At 47.3% G+C, this 19,390-nt stretch overlaps 1 protein-coding gene across 2 annotated transcripts in view; it reads right to left on the bottom strand.

Moving 5' to 3' along the window:
• Positions 1 to 19,390, bottom strand: part of Mindy4 (MINDY lysine 48 deubiquitinase 4) — a 111,857-nt gene extending 92,467 nt beyond the window's left edge. Inside the window, exons 1-4 of one of the 2 annotated variants that reach the window (XM_075955477.1) lie at positions 19,130 to 19,390; positions 12,801 to 12,920; positions 8,381 to 8,613; positions 5,032 to 5,278 (exon numbers count right to left, since the gene is read on the bottom strand). In XM_075955477.1, coding sequence (XP_075811592.1) covers positions 5,032 to 5,278; positions 8,381 to 8,613; positions 12,801 to 12,920; positions 19,130 to 19,336 — 807 coding nt within the window. In that variant the 5' untranslated portion in view covers positions 19,337 to 19,390. The remainder of the gene's footprint in view (positions 1 to 5,031; positions 5,279 to 8,380; positions 8,614 to 12,800; positions 12,921 to 19,129) is intronic. The other variant, XM_075955478.1, reaches the window with a different exon arrangement.

Raw genomic sequence — 19,390 nt, 5'->3', positions numbered from 1 at the left:
GAGAGAGAGAGAGAGAGAGGAGAAAGAAAGAGGAAAAGAAAATGACCTGACTTAACATGAAACAAAGAATTTGCAAAGATGCCATTGAGTTTGTTTTGAGTTGGCCTTCTGCCTACCTTTAAGAGTGAGATTCCCTTGCATACAAATAATATTCCTCAAGGCTAGGATTAGGAGATGAGGGTCTGTGTCCACTTCTCCTTTCAGCTCTAGGACCCCATCTGGTGTAGACCCGTGCAGGCCCTGTGTAAGCTGCCTGAGTCTCCATGAGTTCATATGTGCACTTGTGTTGAGAAGGCCTTGATTCTTTGGTGTCCTCCAGCCCCTCTGGCTCTTACACTCTTCCTGCCTCCTCTTCTGTCGGGTCCCCTGAGGCCTGGAGAACCAATTCCTCCCCTTAACCTATTCAGGAAGATGCCATTCATCAGTGGCATGTGACCTCCTCACGGATGCACCTTCCTGCACAGACCCCAGGGCACCTCGGGGGCAAGAAACCTATCGCCTGAGTTTCTACTTGTGTTCTCACCTACGGCTGTCATCTGTGGAAGCTACTCTACTCTCTGTCCCTCACACCCTCACCAATAACACACGTTGTCCACAATCCAGCTTGGCATTTTTACTGAGGATTAGGATGCGGTCGCCAAGTTTTTAAGAAGCCAACATCCTCATGTTTAGCTATAGAGTTATTGGGTTTTGCTTATCATGTGATGTGCTATGTGGCACAGGCACTATGATAACATTTGGTCCCCAGGTGTGGAGTGAGGGAGGAGGGGCTGGTAGCCCTTCCCTTTTACAACCATGGATAGAACAGGGTACAGCCCTAATGTACAGCAGGGATGCCATAGAATCATGGCAATCAGCAGGCCACTCGTACTTCGTGTCTCTCCCGGTGACAGATCAGGAATAACCAAAGCCATTCTTCCCTCACCTCTGACGTCCATGGAGACCCCAGCATAGCCACCTATACCTCCTTAGCACTCGACATCTGTTTATTTGAAAGGGAGGAATCCAACAGTTGGATTGGTGATTTGCTGAAGAAATGGAACCCCTGCTACTAACCATCGAGGCAATGGATGCGGACTGCTGCAGAGAGACAAAGTACACCTTGGGGCTTTTCCTTGGTACAGACATCAGGATCTCTAAGCATTTCCAGAAACAACTCAGGGGCCAGTGGTACTCTGGGCTGGAATAAGGAGAGCTAATGTTGTAGTTTTCTGGCCTTGCAGACATGACTAGATATCATAAATCTGCTCCAAAGCTGATCAGGGCATAGCTGCAGAGAGTGATGAGAACATCGGTCACCGTTCCCAAGGAGACACGTGTGTAGCCTCTCGCCTCATCTATGACTTATTAGGAGAGTCTTCAATCCCTTCTCTTCAGCAACCAGCACATGTGACCAAAATGCCAAAAATCTACCAGAAAACCTAGGAAAGTCTACAGCAACCACCATTCAAGGAACCTCAACAGATTCACAGGTCACAAGGGAAACCTAACTTCCCAAAACAATTACCAAAGGACTCTGCAGCAACATCCTTAAGGTGGATCACATCACATCCTTCCCACCAGGCATCAGGTCTCACCTGCACACACTAAAGGACTGAACTGTCTTGGTAGGAGACTGGACCCTGGAACCCACTGTACCGCTGGTTCTCAAAGTGTGGTCCACTCACTGTAGAGGTCCCCAGACCCTTTCTGGAGTTCAAATAAAACCTTAAAGTAACTAGATATGACTCGAGTGTGTCCTCATGGTCCATATGCTGGGAGCCTGATGGCGTTAAGTTGGAGGAAGCTTGAAATAGTGGGGCCCAGCAGAAGGCAAGTGGGTCATAGAGGCACCAGCCTTTGAGGGGATCAATACTGATCTCAGGGGACTGGATATATTCCTGTAAGAATGGCGTGTTGAAAAAGAACCTGGAACCTCCTTGAGTCCCTTTTCATACACATAGCCTGTCTCTCCCACACACACTCCTGCCATGGTGGCATCCACTGTGCCATGTAGATCAAAGGTCTTCACCAGAGTCCAAGCACACAGGAGTCTTAAGACTCCGAGACTCCAAAACTATGGCCTAAATAAACACCCTGTCTATGTAATATCCGTCCTCAGACACCTTGTCAGACTGGCAGGCAGCTGACTGAGACAGTAGAAATATGGTCAGTAGGAAAAACTGCTGGCTTTTTACACAAATGTGAGCTTTAGTGAACAACTAGAACACTGATTGACCTGGAGAACAGGCCCACGGGAGCTTTTGTTTGAGCAGTATTAACCCCTCTCATTCTGGAGTCCACAGCACCCATCTTCAGCATTCCATACAACTAAACAGGAGGCACATGTGCCCACTGACCCACTGGCCCAGCAGGAAGGAGAGTGGCTACAGCTTGCGTGACCGTCTAGCTGTCAGTGAAGTGAACTTGCTGTTATTTTCAGGGAACGGCAGACAGACCACAGCGTTTCAGACTTGGAATTTGGCAGGCATTTCTTGAAAATAAACTGAGCTTGTCACACCAAGGGAAACAAATGATGCCCTGTTCTCCATGATAAAACACAAGCTGCAGGGTAAAAACCAGAACTTTGGGGAATCCGACATCAAGAGCTTGGGGCTGGGAGAGACTTAAAATTCCAGCAATCTTTGGTGGTCACATCAAGAAATGTGTTGTTTTTTATTTATGTTTTCCATATAATGAGTTGTGTCCCCATTTAGAAGATCCGTATGACTCAGTAACCGATAGATTTCACATGACTGGTGGAGCATTGTGCTACTTAATCATACAGGAATAAAAGATTCAACACGCGTGACAGGCCTTTGGGAACTAAGAAAGCACAAAAAGCCATTTATGTGGTTTAAGGTTCCACATTGAGGGATGGGGATGAAACCTGGTTTGATAGTGTACTTTCCTAGCAGAAGTGAAGCCCTAGGTGTGAACCCCAGAGCCACATATGCCAGATGTGGTGGCACACACTTATTAATCCCAGCCATTGGGAAACAGAGGCAGCAAGGTCAGAAGTTCAAGATCATCCTCAGCTAGATGGCAAGTTTGAGGTCTGCATGGGCTACCCCAGGGCAAATGAGGGAGTCAGATCCCTTGAAGCTGGACTTATAGGCAGTTATGAACAACCCAAGATGGGTGCTGGGAACTGAACTCAGGACCTCTCGAGGAGCAGCAAGCACATTTAAGCACTGAGTTATCCCTCCAGGCCCAAGTTTTAATTTCCAATATAGCAAATGTCAATGGATACAGCCCCTATAAACAAGAGCTACAGGGATCCTGAGACTAAAAAGTCTGAGCGCCACTGCTGAAGTCTAAACTTGTACCTAGACAGGCTCCCTCCCTTACCATGTCCCCAGCAGGGAGAGTAGCATGCTGTCCCCACTGAGGCAGCTCTAACGTACAATCCTCAAACCAACTCCCAACCAGGGATGCAGCCTCACTTCACAGAGCCCTCAGGGGACTCCACACCACTCCACCCTGCAAATGTCCATGAGCAAACACATGTGCCACACACACAAGTGACAGCCCTCAGGAGCCTCAGACTAAACCAATAATGCTCTCATAATGCTACCACACCACTCCACGGGTGGTGACCATTCATGGAGCACTAACACTGACCAGTAATGCCTGCCAGAGAAAGGCATCATGGGATGGCACCCATGTCTGAAAGCCAAATATTTGCCACCCTGGGACTAGGCTACTCCCCCTCCTCATTTGGAGAAATCTCTTACATACTGCCAATAAGAATTATCTCTTCCAAATTCAACACTACCAAATAGTAACTTTCCTCCTGACTTCTCTCCAACCTTGCTAGCCACTTTCCTCTGACAGGGTCCAGTTTATGAAGTTTCTTCTTTGACAAGAGGCCTTGGATGGGACACAGCACCAGGTGAGGTGTGAGCCACGCAGGGAACCAGACTCCCACTCCTTCATCAGCACACCAAGATGTGTGACCATAAGACTACAGAAACACCAGAGATGCCTAGGTGATTTCTGATAGCAGTCCAACAAGAACCTCAGCCAAGAGATGAAATTCCCAATCAACAGTCCCACGGGACTGGATGAGGCAGGGAGAGGATCCCCCCTCCTTTGTTCTAACTCCACAAGAGTGAAAAGATGAGTGTCGGCATCAACACACTCATCCAGACACAGACACACAGCCAAGTGAGAGGAAGTGGCTTCCACAGAAAACCAGTGTAGGCCTGCCCGGGCCCCCCATGTTGCTGATACAGGGCGTGATGCTGCTATTTTCCCATTTATTGTTTGGAAAACTTCTTTCATGCTGTCCTCTCATTTGATGTACCCTTTCCACCTAATGAGATCAAATAATGCCTTCTCCTTAAAGAAAACCACCAAGTAGTGAGTGAAATTTTTACAGTTTTTCTGAAAGAAAAAAAAAATAGCCAGGGGGTGCTGGCACATACCTTTAATCTCAGCACTCAGGATGCAGAGGCAGGCGGCAGATCTCTGTGAGTTCAAGGCCAGCCTGGTCTATAAGAGCTAGTTCCAGAACAGGCTCCAAAGCTACAGAGAAACCCTATCTCAGAAAGAAAGAAAGAAAGAAAGAAAGAAAGAAAGAAAGAAAGAAAGAAAGAAAGAAAGGAGGGAGGGAGGGAGGGAGGGAGGGAGGGAGGGAGGGAGGGAGGGAGGGAGGGAGGGAGGAAGAAAGAAAGAAAGAAAGAAAGAAAGAAAGAAAGAAAGAAAGAAAGGAAGGAAGGAAACCGGTAGCTTTAGGACCAGGATTTCTACTCTTCTTGAATCACGGTGGTAAGCAATGATAGTCTCTAAACTAAGGGAGTTACCCTACTCTAGGAATGCAAAGACAAAGCCAGAAATGTGTATCTTCACTCACAGTAAGGAGAGATGAGATCAAAGCATCCATTTCACTAATTCAGGCAGGCAAACTGAGGGCAAGGAAGCAATGAAGCCTGCTGAGACTCCACCAGAAAGAAGAAAGCGCTGCACGCATCCCTTTCTCAGCCAGCAGTGCCTAAAGCCCATCTCTCACTCCCTGGTCTACAGAAAACAGAAAGGCGACAGTCCCACCTGCGGGGAGCTGGCGACAGGTCCGGCCATCATGCCTCGGACAATCAGGCCAGACTTTGGCCTGGTCCTCTCCGCTGCCCTCTTCACATCTGTGCAAGGCTCTGATGAGTGAAGCTGCTCCACCTTCTCCCACGCAGAAACCAAAGGGAGGCTGTCACCCAGGACCGTGTACGCAGGCTTACTTTTGTGTGGGCTCTTTTTGGGTGATATGAAATTACCAAGTATGTCCCCATCATGATTGGCATGCCTGCAAAAACATAATATTTCCATTAAAACAGAGCCACCAAATGAATTATAATAATAAACCCCATAGTTAACCATCATTCATAAATATATTATTGGAAATGAGCCAAGGCCCTGTCAGTAGAAGTAGGAAATAGAAAGCACCTCTTTGGTACCAGGGCAAGTGCAACAAAGTACAGGAAAAGTCAGAGACCACGATCCCCGAAGGGACCCTAAGCCCTAATGGCTGACAGCTGAAGAGCATCTTAGATCCTGCAGATTCAAACGATAAAGGAAGGAACCTGCAGTGCAGCGCTGGGCATACAGAACTTGGCCTTGCGGTACAGAGAGCACACCTAGGCAGACTTGACATTTCCAGGTGTTCAGTAAAGCTGCACGTGTGTGTGTGTGTGTGTGTGTGTGTGTGTGTGTGTGTGTGTAGTGGTGTGTGTGCAAGACCGGGCAGGGAGGAAGCAAAAGAAAAAAGTTAGAAACAATAAAAAGAAGCAAAAAGTGCTCTCCTTTCGTGGTGCATCCTAGTGGTCAGCCATGTCGAGATGAAGCTGAGTATAATCTTCCCAATAACTGGCTGTGAGAAACTCACTGAAGTAGACGATGAACACAAGCTTCGTGCTTTCCGTGAGAAGCGCATGGCCACACACCCTGGTGCTAGTGCTCTGGGTAAAGAGTGGAAGGCTTATGTTGTCCAAACTGTGGGAATGGTAAACAAGGTTTTCCCATGAAGCAACATGTCTTGACCCAAGGCAGAATGGACCTGCTGTTGAGAAAGGGCCAAGATCTGGAGAGAGGAAGCTCAAGTCTGTTCAGGGATGCATGTTGATGCCAAGCTGAGTGTTCTCAAGTTGGCTATTGAAACAGAAGAAGAGACTGGGGGGAGATGACGATGATGATTCCTGGACAGCTTCTACTGTGCCTCAGCACTTGGGGCCCTAAACGCTAGCAGAATCCTAAAGCTTTCCAGCTTCTCTAAAGAAGATGATTTTCTGTACTATGTGGTCAGAAAGCCCTTAAATGAAGTAAGAAGCTCAAGACCAAAGCACCCAAGATTCAGCACCCCACATGCCCTGCAACACGAATGTCAACACATCGCTCTGAAGAAACAGCACACTAAGAAAAATGAGGAGAGTACAGAAAATGCTAAACTTGGGGCCAGGAGAATGAAAGAAGCCAGGAAAAAGGCCAGGAACAGATTGCCAAGAGACGGAGGCTGTCCTCACTGAGAGCTCCTACTTTAAAGTCTGAGTCCAGTCAAGAATAAGTCTTTAAGAGCAACAGTCGGGCAAGAGTAGCACACACATTCAATCCCAGCACTCAGGAAGTAGAGGCAGGCGGATCTGCGTGGGTTCAAGGCCAGCCTGCTGTACAGACAGAGTTTCAGGACAGTCTGTTACACAGAGAGACCTCGTCTCAAAACAAAAACAAAACAAAACATAGTATCAAAGAAATGACCAGATTTTGAATCTCAAAAGAAGAAAAAAGCAAGAAGCAAAAAAGAACAGGACTGAGGTAAAGGGGAGTTTTGCCTGGGCTGCTCAGAGGCCTGCATCTCCGGATCTCAGATTTCTTCTCCTGGTCCCTGGTATACATGGCACTGATACCAACACTGCGCCACCTCCCAGCAAGCCTTGGGCCACACGTGAATGCAGCAGTCACTGTGTCATTGTTGGGGATTGTCAGGCAGAGAGGACAAGACCAAGAGAGGCTGGGGGAAGCTGGAGGGAGCGCCTGGAGAATTCCTGAAATTCAGCACACAGGCCTGGGAAGGAGCTAGCTCACTCCAGTGAGCAGTGGGGGCTAGGCTGGAACAGACTTGCAAAGTTATCCTACGGTACCTGGGATTTCTCCTAAAAGTGACAGGGAGTGTCTTGTGACCTTCAAGCAAGGAATGACGCGTTCCAATGTGGACTATGGAACGCTCACACTATCCAAGTCAGGGCAGAATCTGTGGATTTGTTGACCTCCACATTACGCCCAGGACAGCACTCATAAGAGTTATGCAAGGAAAAAGGATAAACATGTGAACAAGGAGACTTTGTCATCTGGTCAGGAAGGGTGGAAGCATTTAGCATCACTAGGAACCAGGAGCTGACAGGATATAAGAAAGAAAAAAGAGAAAAGGGAACAAAAAGTATGCCAAGGTGCCTCAGGCTTGGGAAAATGGTAGGATCGGGACCTGGAAGCTTCAACTACCACACTGTTGGTTTGCTCCTTATCTCAGAAATACTGACTTTCCCAACCAGACAGCAAATGCCTTTGCAAAAGGGGCCACCTTTTTACCTCCCTTCTGATCTTTCATGTTTAACCACCAGAAAGAAATGCTTTTCTGCCATGTGGAAGAAAAGACCCATTCCCCAGAAGCTAACCCCACTGTTGGTAACTTCATACAGCATGGGACTGTATAAGTTATGCATGCCATTGGAGACCACGTGCACCATGTGATAGTTGCAGACCAGTGAAACTGTTTTTCAAATAATGAAGGCTCAATTAGAAAACAATACACCCATTTCAAAGCACATCTCTGAACCTTAGGAATCATGGAATATAAAGTCTACCTTTGAAATCCTATGTAAACACCATCACAAAATGGTCAGTCTCATGGCCTTTTGAAGAAACTAACTTGGCTCTGTGGCAGAGACCCCAAAACATACAGTGGGGTAAACTGAACAGCGACACCCAAAGATGTGCACATCCAGATCCCTGGAAGCCCTAACTATGAGATCTGTGATGATTAACTCACACTGTCAACACGACTGGGCTCAGAATCCCCTGGGAGACTGATGAGGCACACCTCTGGGTGCATCCGTGAGAGCATTCCCAGAAAGGCTTAATTAAACAGGTAAAGACCCACCCCGGTGTAGGCAGGACCATCCCATGGGCTGAGGAGAACAAACGGGGTCAAAATGGATGCACAGGTTGCGGCTGAGAGAGCAGGCTGGGTGCTGCTGTGAAGGCAGTCTGTAAATGATGCTGACGCTGAGACCCAGCTGACGTTAGGGAAGGCTGACATGGTTCTGATTCCTGGAGAACACTCACTGTCCCCGTGATTTGTTATGGCAGCAACGCAAGCTGCCAGGCAGAGTGAAGAGGTGGAGGGAGAGGTGGGTACCTGGCTTTGCCTGTTTCTGACCAGGACATCCGTCTTCCTGTGTCTTCATCTGAAAGATCATATATATTCACCAGGGTGGTCTCTGAGCACCTTGAAGACAGTTTGTTATTTTTCTTTGGAACCGGGAGTGTGGGGATCGGGTCTTCTTGATTTAAGTTGTCTGTGTTCCCAGAATGGGCCAGAAAGTATCTGGTAATGAGCTCAAGGTTGGTTTTTAGAGGCTTTTCCCTTGCCTATCATTGGGAAGGAAAAAATATCATTAATTGAATGCACAGCGTTGAGAGAAGGGTGGAAAGATGACCATCCCGATTCTTTGACACAGGTCACCAGCGTTCCCATCACACTACACACTTCCAGCAAACACACACCTACTCATTTGTGTGCCAGGCATTACTGGGTAGGGATGCAGAGACAAAGACAAAATCTCCTCTAAAAGAACATGTAGCGGCATTAATGAATGCAGACAGATTGTAAAAAATATATACAGCTTTAATGGTGAAATAGACTTACAGTACCATGGTTCCTGTGGAGAACAGGAAGCAGAAGGGGCAACTGGGCGCATGCCCAGCAGATTTATAGGTAAACATTAGCCCGAGGCAAACACGCCCCCTAAAGCTGGGCTTAACCCTACAAGAACAAATGTCTTGTGCATTGTGACATAAACAGAGGGATGTCCAAAGCTAATTTCCTTTTGCATTTTTCCCTATAGAAACAACTAGAAGAGATATATCCTTTCATTAAGAAAATACAATTTAATTTAATTCTGTATTCCACTTCATTTCTAGGGCAGGGGTGCCACTGCAAGTATGTAGGGGTCAGAAGACCACTGAGAACAGTCACTTCTCTCCTCCCACCAGCTCTCTGGCCTCCACAGAGCCGAGGAGCAGTTGAGGCCTGAACACTTAGTAGTGAGTGTTATGACTTGAATCTGGGATGTCCCCCACAGGCTCATGTTCTGGGTTTTTAGTCACCAGTTTGTGGTACTCGTTTGAAGTGTGTGGAGCCTTTAGTAGATGGGGCCTGGCTGGCAGAAACAGATGATAAGGGGCAGGATTTTGAAGGTCATAGCTGCCCCTGATTCCAGCCTCGATGACGTACATCATGTTATAAGCCACTGTATCTTACCTATCATGATGGACCAAACTATCGAAAATCATGATCCCAAGTAAATGTGTCATCCTTTAAGTCATTTCTGCCAGGTATTTTGTCATGGCAAAGACCAAGGTAACTAACACAGTGGATGATCCCTCTTTTTACTCACCACTAGTGACTGCAGACCCTGGAGCCAGAGGCTAAGATGAAAGGCAGAGTCATCTGGGGCTGACTCAGGTTATACCACAAAGATTAAAACATATATATAAGTGTGAAGAAACTCTGCAAACAATTGTTTTTAGAATAAATGATATCAGTGTTTTCCAGCCTTTTTTTTTTAAATATGAGACCAACTGAGACTTACTAAACCCAAACAGCAACAATTAGAGCTTTGATTTCTTCTAAACCCCTTCCCCCAAACAATCTGAACAGTCACCTAGTTGTCGGAGCTGTGTCCCACAGGTTGGCTTCAGAAATCTGGCATGCGTCAGTCCCATCCCAAGAGCTGAGCTGGGAGCACAGGCCTGCACACCCTGTATGCCAAGTCAGAGCAGCCAAGTGTCCCATGAAGGGCCTGGTGTGGAGCCCTCAGCATACGCCAAGTCCGTCCCCTGTTATTCCTCTCTGGCCAAGATCCATGACCAGTGGAAAATACTGAGTTCAACAGCCTTACCAGATAGTTAAAGTTGGAAATAATGGGTTTATTTACTTGGTTTTTATAAGACCAAAAATTGTGTCTTGGTCTAAATTAAGATTACAATGAAGCAAGTTGAAGAAAACATGTGAAATTTATTTCAAACAGCCTGCCTTTTCTCTTAGTGAGGCACTCTGGGCTACTTGGCTGCCCATGTAACACTTTTGTGAGTCCTTACATCACAAAGCTCACAGGGGACACACGGCCTCACAGTGAAGCTAATACTATTTCCCCAGACCTCAGTCTTACATGGGTTTTCTAATCCATCACTTATGTCTCAGAAAAAAAACAAGGTACTGGGAATATTCATACTGAGCTGTAGCATTTCCCTGGGGTCGGTGAGCTCTGGGCTCCGGGAATTTCAAAACAGATGACTAATAAACATCCGTGTCTTTAAAACAAAGGCTGCAATTCATTCTAGCACAGCTAAAAACTACTGCTCATGTCAAACAGTCAGAGATTTACCTAGGTCTGATGAAACCTCAAGTTTTGAAGATAATCGTTACTGTAGAGACTATGGTATGGTGAAAACATGAAAATAAATGACAAGGTACTTCTGAGAAATTAGGTGCAAGTGGTTTTACATAAAATCCCAGGGACCAGTATGGTCCTTTGGATTTTCTGGGTTAAGGTCCCAGTCCCTGTGAAACATCTCCCACCATGAACATCTCAGCAGAGGAAGGATAGAGAGCTACTAAGTCAGCATACCCGGATCCAGGACTGCACACACACACTTGTACGGAGGACACAAGGACAAAGGTCCTATGGGATGCCTCGGTCTCTGGCCGGCCTCACTTGGCTGCCAGGGCCTAACCTCCTCAATGGAATCCTAAGGGCTCCTGCAGACAGAGTTGCTGTAAGCTGAAGGCCAGCGGCTGGGGTCTGCATACCTGCCTGGAACCCCATCTGGCACTTACACGGAGAAAGCTGACCCAAGGTCCTCTGCCACACCATACACAGTTGGTGAGTTGTCAAGGGATCTGGAGATTTCTCTGAATATTCCAGTCTTGTTTTCATTCCTATATGCGCATTCAGTCAGTTAGGATTTCATTTCATTTTATTTATTTTTATGTGTGGGAGGCGGTGGGGTGTGTGTGTGTGTGTGTGTGTGTGTGTGTGTGTTACATGCACATAAGTGTGCAGGTGTGCATGGAAGTTCACAGGCACGAGGAGGTCAGAAGGGGGTGTCAGGTACCATCCTTTATCATTGTCTGCCTTATTGCCTGGAGATAAGGTGTCTCACTGCACGGGAAGCTGGCTGGCCAGCAAATTCCTAGGATCCACCCGTCTCTGCTCCCTAGTGCTGGTGAGAGAGGAATGCATAGCCACACTAGCTTTTTAATGTGGTTGCTGGAGACTCAGACTCTTACCACTGAGCCATCTCCCCAAACCCAAGTCTTCTTTGGAAAATCAATCTCTAGCCCAGTGTTGGGCCTGGTAGCACACATACTTGTAACTCCAATGCTCAGAAGGCTGAAGCAGAATTGCCATGGCTTGAGGCTAGCCTAAGTTACATAATAAGTTTGGGCCCAGCCTTGGCTACAGAATAAGACTGTGTCTCAGGAGACAAAAAAAGAAAAAAGATTTCTATCCTAGTCAGATATCAAACAGCCTCTTTGGCCCACAGCACTCCTCAAAGGGCAAATTCCCATCATACCAAGGGTTCAGAGCTTTGGTCCTGTGCCCAGAGAAGTGGGCCCGGAAGCCGGCAGAACATCCTCCCCTTACTCAACATAGCATGGCTTCCCTTATGCTCACTGTCAGACTTCCGCATGAGATGGCACTTGTCGGCTTTCTTTTTAAAGTACGACAAACACAGAACGAGGTGATATTCACCGGTCTCTCTCTCTAACTATCAGGTCTATCATGCCCAGGCATGAAGGAACATTTCCTGGAGAGGACTCTTCTAACAGAAAGAAAATTTAAGTCAGGATTATAGCTTCTGCCTTCACGGATTCAGTCTTCTAACCTCTTGCTCACATATCACACAGATACATGAGGATTCGTCAATAAGTCATAAGACAACTCATTAAATATGGGGACACAACATGAAACAGACACACAGTCTCTGCCCGTCGACTAAGTCCATGGGCACGAGGAAGGCAGACACTACTGAGACAAAACATTCTACTTCAAATAGATGGCACGGGAGAAGCCTCCAGGGCACTGTGACAACAGTTCGGTGGGGTAGGGAATCTAGGGCCAGGGGTCCCGCCATACCTCAAGAAGACATGTAAACACGTCCCCTTGGCTGTCTCAACTCCCACACCCCTGGGTGTGCTAAACCTAGCTTTCACCTCTGCTGACCTAAGTCACAAGAGACTTACAGCCACAGAGAGGAAATCTTATTTTATAAAATATTACTGCATAACATATCCTTAAGCAATCTTACTAAACACATCCTTAAGCAATCTTACTAAAGCTACCACTGTGTAGGGAAAAAGGCACAGAGAACTCAGCTTCTCAGGCACAGACTCAGTGACCTCAGACCCACCAGGGGACGCTCAGGCCTGGTGGGGTGAACCTAGTTCACTCTGAAAGTTGTCATCTTGGCCAATCCCCAAACCTCCTGCCACAGCTGCCAGGCCCCAGGTGCAAGGATACCAGCCGGCTCGCACCTCAACAGATGCATACCTTGTTCTCCCTGTAGAGAAACTCCAGGTGGAGAACTTTGCGGAGATCGTTTCTACTGTTGATGCTGAGCTCACAGCGGGGACGCTCCTGGTCCATGGTCAAGAACGTCTTCTTCAACCCCTGAGGGAAGAAGTCTGAGTCACTGCGGGCCATCTGAAATGAAAACCTTCTCCTCTCTGACGCACGGTAAACAGAAAACTGCTGGGACCCATTAGGACTAAGCTCATCTGCCTTCCTTGTATGGCCATGGCACGGCCACAGAGCTGACTTCAGAATTCATTCTCATGAAGCCAATGGGCTTGATAGCTCTGTCTGTTTGACTTGGGGTCAGCTAAGGCTGGGGTTGTGCACTTATTTTATAAATAACAATGAAATCCAGGTAACTAGCTTGCCGAAAGCCAGTTCCGGCTCTGTGTCTGGCCTAGACACGGGCCATGAAAGACGAACCTTTAAAAATAAACGGAAGTTTGAAACAAAAAACAGTCAAAAGGCCAACAATTGTTCCCTTGACTTCTCAGCTGAGGAAGTCAGGAGACATGTTTGAAGTCACATGATCCACATTGGTCTAGCCAGGAAGCCTGACTGGCACCCTGTCCCCTATAGAGCAGCTCATGGATAACTGCCAAGTCATCAGCAAACCACCACTATAAACACACAAAGACCAAGGCCTGGCAACAATAAACAGGGGGAATCCTGCATCCCCAGGAGCTTGGCGTCCCCATATGAAAACAGCCAGACAGCTGCTTTCTCCCACATAAGACACTACGACCACCCAACACCTGCAGGAGAGGTCTCAACCCCTTCCTTCAGGGCCAGAGATATCCCTTGCTCCTTATGGATCCCTGACTCCAAATGCTAGCTAGGTAGGCCCCAACTTTTCCCTCCGCCTTTGTCCTCAGAACTTTATCATGGCGCAAACTTCTGAAAAACAAAACCAAACTCGCTGTCTGCCATGGGTTTTGATGAAAAGTGAATCTGGGGCCGGGGGGGGGGGGGGGGGGGGGCGGGGGAGATAGGCACATAGAGTTGAACCAGGGAGAGTGAATGGGGTCTTAAGGAATAGCACAGAGAGAAACAAACGCACGTGTGTGATGTGGGAGTGTCATATATCAATCTGTTGATTTCATTGTTTAAGCAATAAAGAAACTGCTAGGCCCATTTGATAGGCCCACCCTTAGGTGGGTGGAGTAAACAGAAGGGAAGGCTGGGAGGAAGAGGAAGTGAGGTCAGACTCCACAGCTCTCCTCTCCGGAGCAGACGCCTTCAGAGAGACGCCATGCTGCCTGCTCCAGGGAAGACGCACCCTATGAAGCTCCAACCCAGGATGGACTTAGGCTAGAATCTTCCCGGTAAGCGCACCTAGGGGCGCTACACAGATGATTAGAAATGGGCCAGAGCAGTGTTTAAAAGAATACAGTGTCCGTGTAATTATTTGGGGCATAAGCTAGCCGGGGCAGGGCAGGCGGCTGGGGTTTTGGGGACGCAGCCCAGCCGCCGCTCCATATTACTACAGATGGCGCCCCACGTGATGGACTAAACCCCCTTAAAAAACCTGAGAAGGCTTAAAAATAAGGGAGAGAGAGTTTAACACAGATTTTTGCTGTTTGTTGGTGGCGTGCTGTAGAGAGATTTCCTGATTCGGCAACAGCAGCAGAAAAAACGCTGTGTCATTTCAAAGCGTGGCTTCCTGGGGCTGTGCCCCCAGTGCAAACTCTGGCTTTATGTTTGTGTTCCCACTTGGGATCGGAAGGAGAGTGCTCTGAGACCTTGACGACGACTCAGAGCTCCCCGCCTGCTCCTGGGCAGAAGGCAGAATCAGGCTTAGGCAGGCGGAAGAGCATGGCGGATTCCTGCTGCCATACAGAGATGTGTTTTCAGACTGCACAGTGCTCTGCGTGTCAGATTTGGATGTAACTTGGATGAAAAGAATTTCTGTGCTGTGTGCTCAGTCTCAGAATTAAAGTGCTGAGTGCCGCTCCTACCTGGCGGCCCCAGAGCTAGCACATAATGGTACGTCCTCCATTTTGAAATTTTCCTGACTCCGCTTCAGCTGCAAATCCCTGCAGCTCATTAAGAGGTCCTGCCACGAAACACTTAAATGGTGTTGACGAAAAGCTGAACACATGCTTTTCGGTTTTCAGCCGTAGCAGGAAAAAAGCTGCGCTGTTTAAAAATGCCGGCTTTCTGGGCCATCCTGCCAGGGCAAACTCTGACTGTTTGAGGCAGGAGGGCCGGCTACAGAGAGAGGACTTGAGTGTTGTCTGTTGTAGCTTGCTGGCTGGCAGGGACCTTGAAATGCTATAAACATGGCCACAGCCAGTATATCAGCCATGAGGCTGGAAAGCTAAGGATCCAGCCATCAAAGCCACGCCTTTAGTCCTACTGATATTGCTTGGCAAATTAAAGGCTCTTGTGGTCAGAAAAAGAGAGATATACTGTAAAGAGAGATTCAAAGACAGAGTAAATTTCTGAATGGTTCAAAGTGTGTTAAAAATATATGCAAGCTAAAAGTTGAAGTTCTTAAAAAAAAAAAAAAAGGAAGAGAGTTGTTGTGTGTCCTAGTACACACCTTTAATCCCGACACTTGGGAGGCAGAGGGAGTTAGACCTCTGTGACTTCAAGGTGTGGTAGCACACGCCTTTAATCCCAGTGCCTAGAAGGCAGAGACAAACAGATGTCTGTGAGTTCAAGGTGTAGCAGCAAACACCTTTAATCCCAATGCCTGGGAGGCAGAGACATGCGGATCTCCGAGAGTTCAAAGACAGCCTGGTCTACAGATATACGCTCAAAAACCAAAAAGTTAACTTAGAAATGTCGCAGCTTAGATTCTTAAGCGCCTAGTGATTTAAAGGCGTAAATCAAAAGTGCTCCTGGATAGTAAAAAATTGTAGATTCACAATAGGACAGATTCAGACCACTAAATGAATCACACTGTTGGATGAATATACGTAGGCTTGGGAGAGAGAAGAAAAAGAATATAGAGAATAAAGTTAATGGTTTAAAAAGAAAAAAGTAAAAGTAAAGTCTTTAAAGAGACAGAGTATAGATAGTTATAGATATAAATAAAAATAAGCCGCATAAAGATGGAAAATTTACAGAAAGTCTGGATTATGTACATTGTGTTTTCTTTAAAATTTTTGACTGTGAAGGAGCTAAGTACAGAGAGAAATTTCATTATATGGGCTGCCAAGTGGAACCAGAACAGATATCATGAGGGTATGATTTCAGAATTTGGATCTAAGGATATGATACTTTGGAAAAGAGATTCTTCTTTTGTTTTCACAGAGGATCAGACCTTGTGGATTGCATCTATCCCGATTTGGTATGATGGACCACGTCCTCCTGAAGGTTTGCTGTGAACATCTTCAGAAAATTGCTTTGCTCAACTGCCAACTGAGATGAAACTAGCACACAGGTTATACCAAGAAAGACCTAATTAACGACACCCCCATTCAGCAGGAAGCAGTTTGGAGAGAAAAAACTGCGCCCATGTTCCCAAATATGGTTTATAAACGTTCTTTTACATTTAAAGGGGGATATGATATAGATATGAATAATTTGTATTAGTATAGATTTTGCTTTATTTATAGAGATTTAAGGTCAATTTTGTTATATGTATAAATGTTTCTGATGTAATTTTTACTTGATAACTGTTTTGTTATATGTAATTTTGCTATGTTAAGGTTAAAGCCTTCCTTTTTTTTTTTGTTTAAACAGAAAAAGGGGAAGTGATGTGGGAGTGTCATATATCAATCTGTTGATTTCATTGTTTAAGCAATAAAGAAACTGCTAGGCCCATTTGATAGGCCCACCCTTAGGTGGGTGGAGTAAACAGAAGGGAAGGCTGGGAGGAAGAGGAAGTGAGGTCAGACTCCACAGCTCTCCTCTCTGGAGCAGACGCCTTCAGAGAGACGCCATGCTGCCTGCTCCAGGGAAGACGCACCCTATGAAGCTCCAACCCAGGATGGACTTAGGCTAGAATCTTCCCGGTAAGCGCACCTAGGGGCGCTACACAGATGATTAGAAATGGGCCAGAGCAGTGTTTAAAAGAATACAGTGTCCGTGTAATTATTTGGGGCATAAGCTAGCCGGGGCAGGGCAGGCGGCTGGGGTTTTGGGGACGCAGCCCAGCCGCCGCTCCATATTACTACACGTGTGTTGGAGAAAAGATGGCGGTGACAAGGAGGAGGCAGGCCCAGAAGCAACCCCCAGAGCAGAAGCAATGGGAAAGTGATTGCGCCTGGACATGGTGCTGGGCACTTGCAATCCAAACACAGAAGGCAGAGGCAGGAGAACCAAGAGTTTGAATACAGCCTGGGCTACAGAGAGAGCTTGAAAAGAGCCAGGGCAACGTAAACATGACCTGTCTCAGAACCACCCCAGCCACCACCACCAAAACACACGCAATTGCCCTAGCCCATAGCTTTGGCTCTCTGTGATTTTGTGAATATTTTAGTTTGAGTTTCTATTGCTGTGATGAACACCATGACCACACCAACTTGGGTGGGAGGGTTCATTCAGCTTCCACTTCTGTTCACTGTTCGCTGCTGATGGAAGTTGGGACAGGAACTCAAAGAGGGCAAGAACATGGAGGCAGGAGTTTCCATGCAGAGGTCATGGAGGGATCCATAGCTTGCTCAGCTGCTTTCTTATAGAACCCAAGATCACCAGCCCAGAGACAGCCCTACTCATAATGGGCTGGGCCCTCCCCATCAATCATTAATGAAGAAAATGTCCTATAGGCTTGCATACAGCCTGATCTTATAGAGACATTTTCTTAACTGAGGTTCCCTCCTCTCAGATGACTTTAGCTTATGTCAAGTTGGCATAAAGCCATCCATCATAGTAAATATAGATACCTCTTTGAGATAAAACAATGGGAAGAAGAGGAGGTCAGGCAGGTAGGGTTTTGGAGGTGTTACCCAGTTGGGAGGTCAGCTTGTTGACCCTGTCTAGGGGGACAAGCAGGTGTGACAGCTGTCACATAAGAACCAATGAGTAAACAGTCAAGGTGAGTCCAGGACCAATCCTGATCAAGTCTGATCATGGGAGTGAAACAGACTCTGTCGCAGGACAGAACAGATCAAGGGAAACAGGAAGGAACAGCTAGAAGCAAGATTGGGAATGTAAGCTGGGGCCAAGCAGTGGGATCCCGGGATGTTGGTGAGGGCTCTGGACTGCACTCAAGGGATGGCGACGTCTCTGACACCTCTACATCTAGCCTAGACTTAGCATCAGCGATCCACCTCTGAGCCCATGTCACTGGTGACCCAACGCTAACCAAGACTTGGGGATAGAAGATCAAAGCAGACACTATGAAGCCAGATGCACCATAGTGTTTCAAAATAAACATAAATCATAATATAAGCACACAGGCATGTTAAAACAGATTCACTCAGAGCTGGGGAAGGAAGTGTAAAGTTGAATATCCATGTGCAGGTTGTGTAGAAGCCTCAGATGTCATGCATGGGTGCTGCCTGTCTATCACTAATTGCATTACTCAGGAGTGGAATCGCAAACTTCCTGTTTAGAGAGATGAGGTAGTAAGGTCAAATTTACACTGCAAACGAGTAACATGTATCTAAACTTCCACCATCAGATCCTTCCCCTTTGTTCCATTCAAACGTGTGTGTGTGTCTGTGTCTGTGTGTCTGTGTGTGTTTACATCTCAAACAAGTACCCTTTGGACCAGCTGAATATGACATCACCTGGAAACACAGATCCCTTAGTGCATGGTCCCCAGTCACTTCATGTAAAATACAAACCAATGCCCGACTCCTGGCGCCCAGGAAGCACCCTCCTCTCCTAGACCATGGTTAGGTGCCCACCATGCTCCTAACTTATAAACACTTTGAAAACTCTTCTGGGACAAGGCATAAAAGGATTTACATGATTCTTCCACAAAAGCTCATGCAGCAGCTGGAATTTCCGCTTTTAATTTAAATGAACAGAGGACTGACGGTCCAGAACTTTCCTTTGAGAAGCTCTTTCCTAGAGACATGCCCTATGCCCCAGGTTGGGAGAACTTGCTCTGCCCTGGACACCTTTGCCAACCTGGCACTGCCGTGACAGTGGTGCCAAGAGAGGGCAGCAGACCAAAGGCCCGGTTCCTTCGTGGAAGTGGCCTCGCACTAGGAAGGACTGGCTTCTGGGAAATGTAGTTTCCCGATCGCGGGGGGGAAAAAAGGTGCGCTCTTGGGGGAATCTGAGGCGAACAGAAGGCGTGGAATGCTCCCCCACCCCCGAAGGTGCAAAGGTACTGCCGGAAACCCCAGGCTGCCCCCCACCATTAGAGCGGTCTCCTGGGCTTCGGAGTGCACAGCCATTACCTTTCTGCTGAGAAACTCCCTGACTAGGGAGGCGGCCACCTCCTCCACGTACAAGCTGTCCATGCTGCTGGCGCTGCCGCCCCCAGGCCACGCGGCCGCCTGCAGCCCCAGGCCGCGTAATCCGTTGGGCCCAGTAAAGCAGCGTTGCCTTGGCGACGGTGGCCTCCGCACCAGGAAGAACTCCTCCCCTTCCTGGGGAACCGGCATTCTAGGAGAGCGGGAGAAAAGAAGGGAGGAGTATCCTTCAAGCTGCTCAAGAAG

The sequence above is a fragment of the Microtus pennsylvanicus genome, chromosome 21 (genome assembly GCF_037038515.1).
Source record: "Microtus pennsylvanicus isolate mMicPen1 chromosome 21, mMicPen1.hap1, whole genome shotgun sequence".
Taxonomy (NCBI): Eukaryota; Metazoa; Chordata; class Mammalia; order Rodentia; family Cricetidae; genus Microtus; species Microtus pennsylvanicus.
This window is presented reverse-complemented; position numbering and strand designations above follow the sequence as displayed.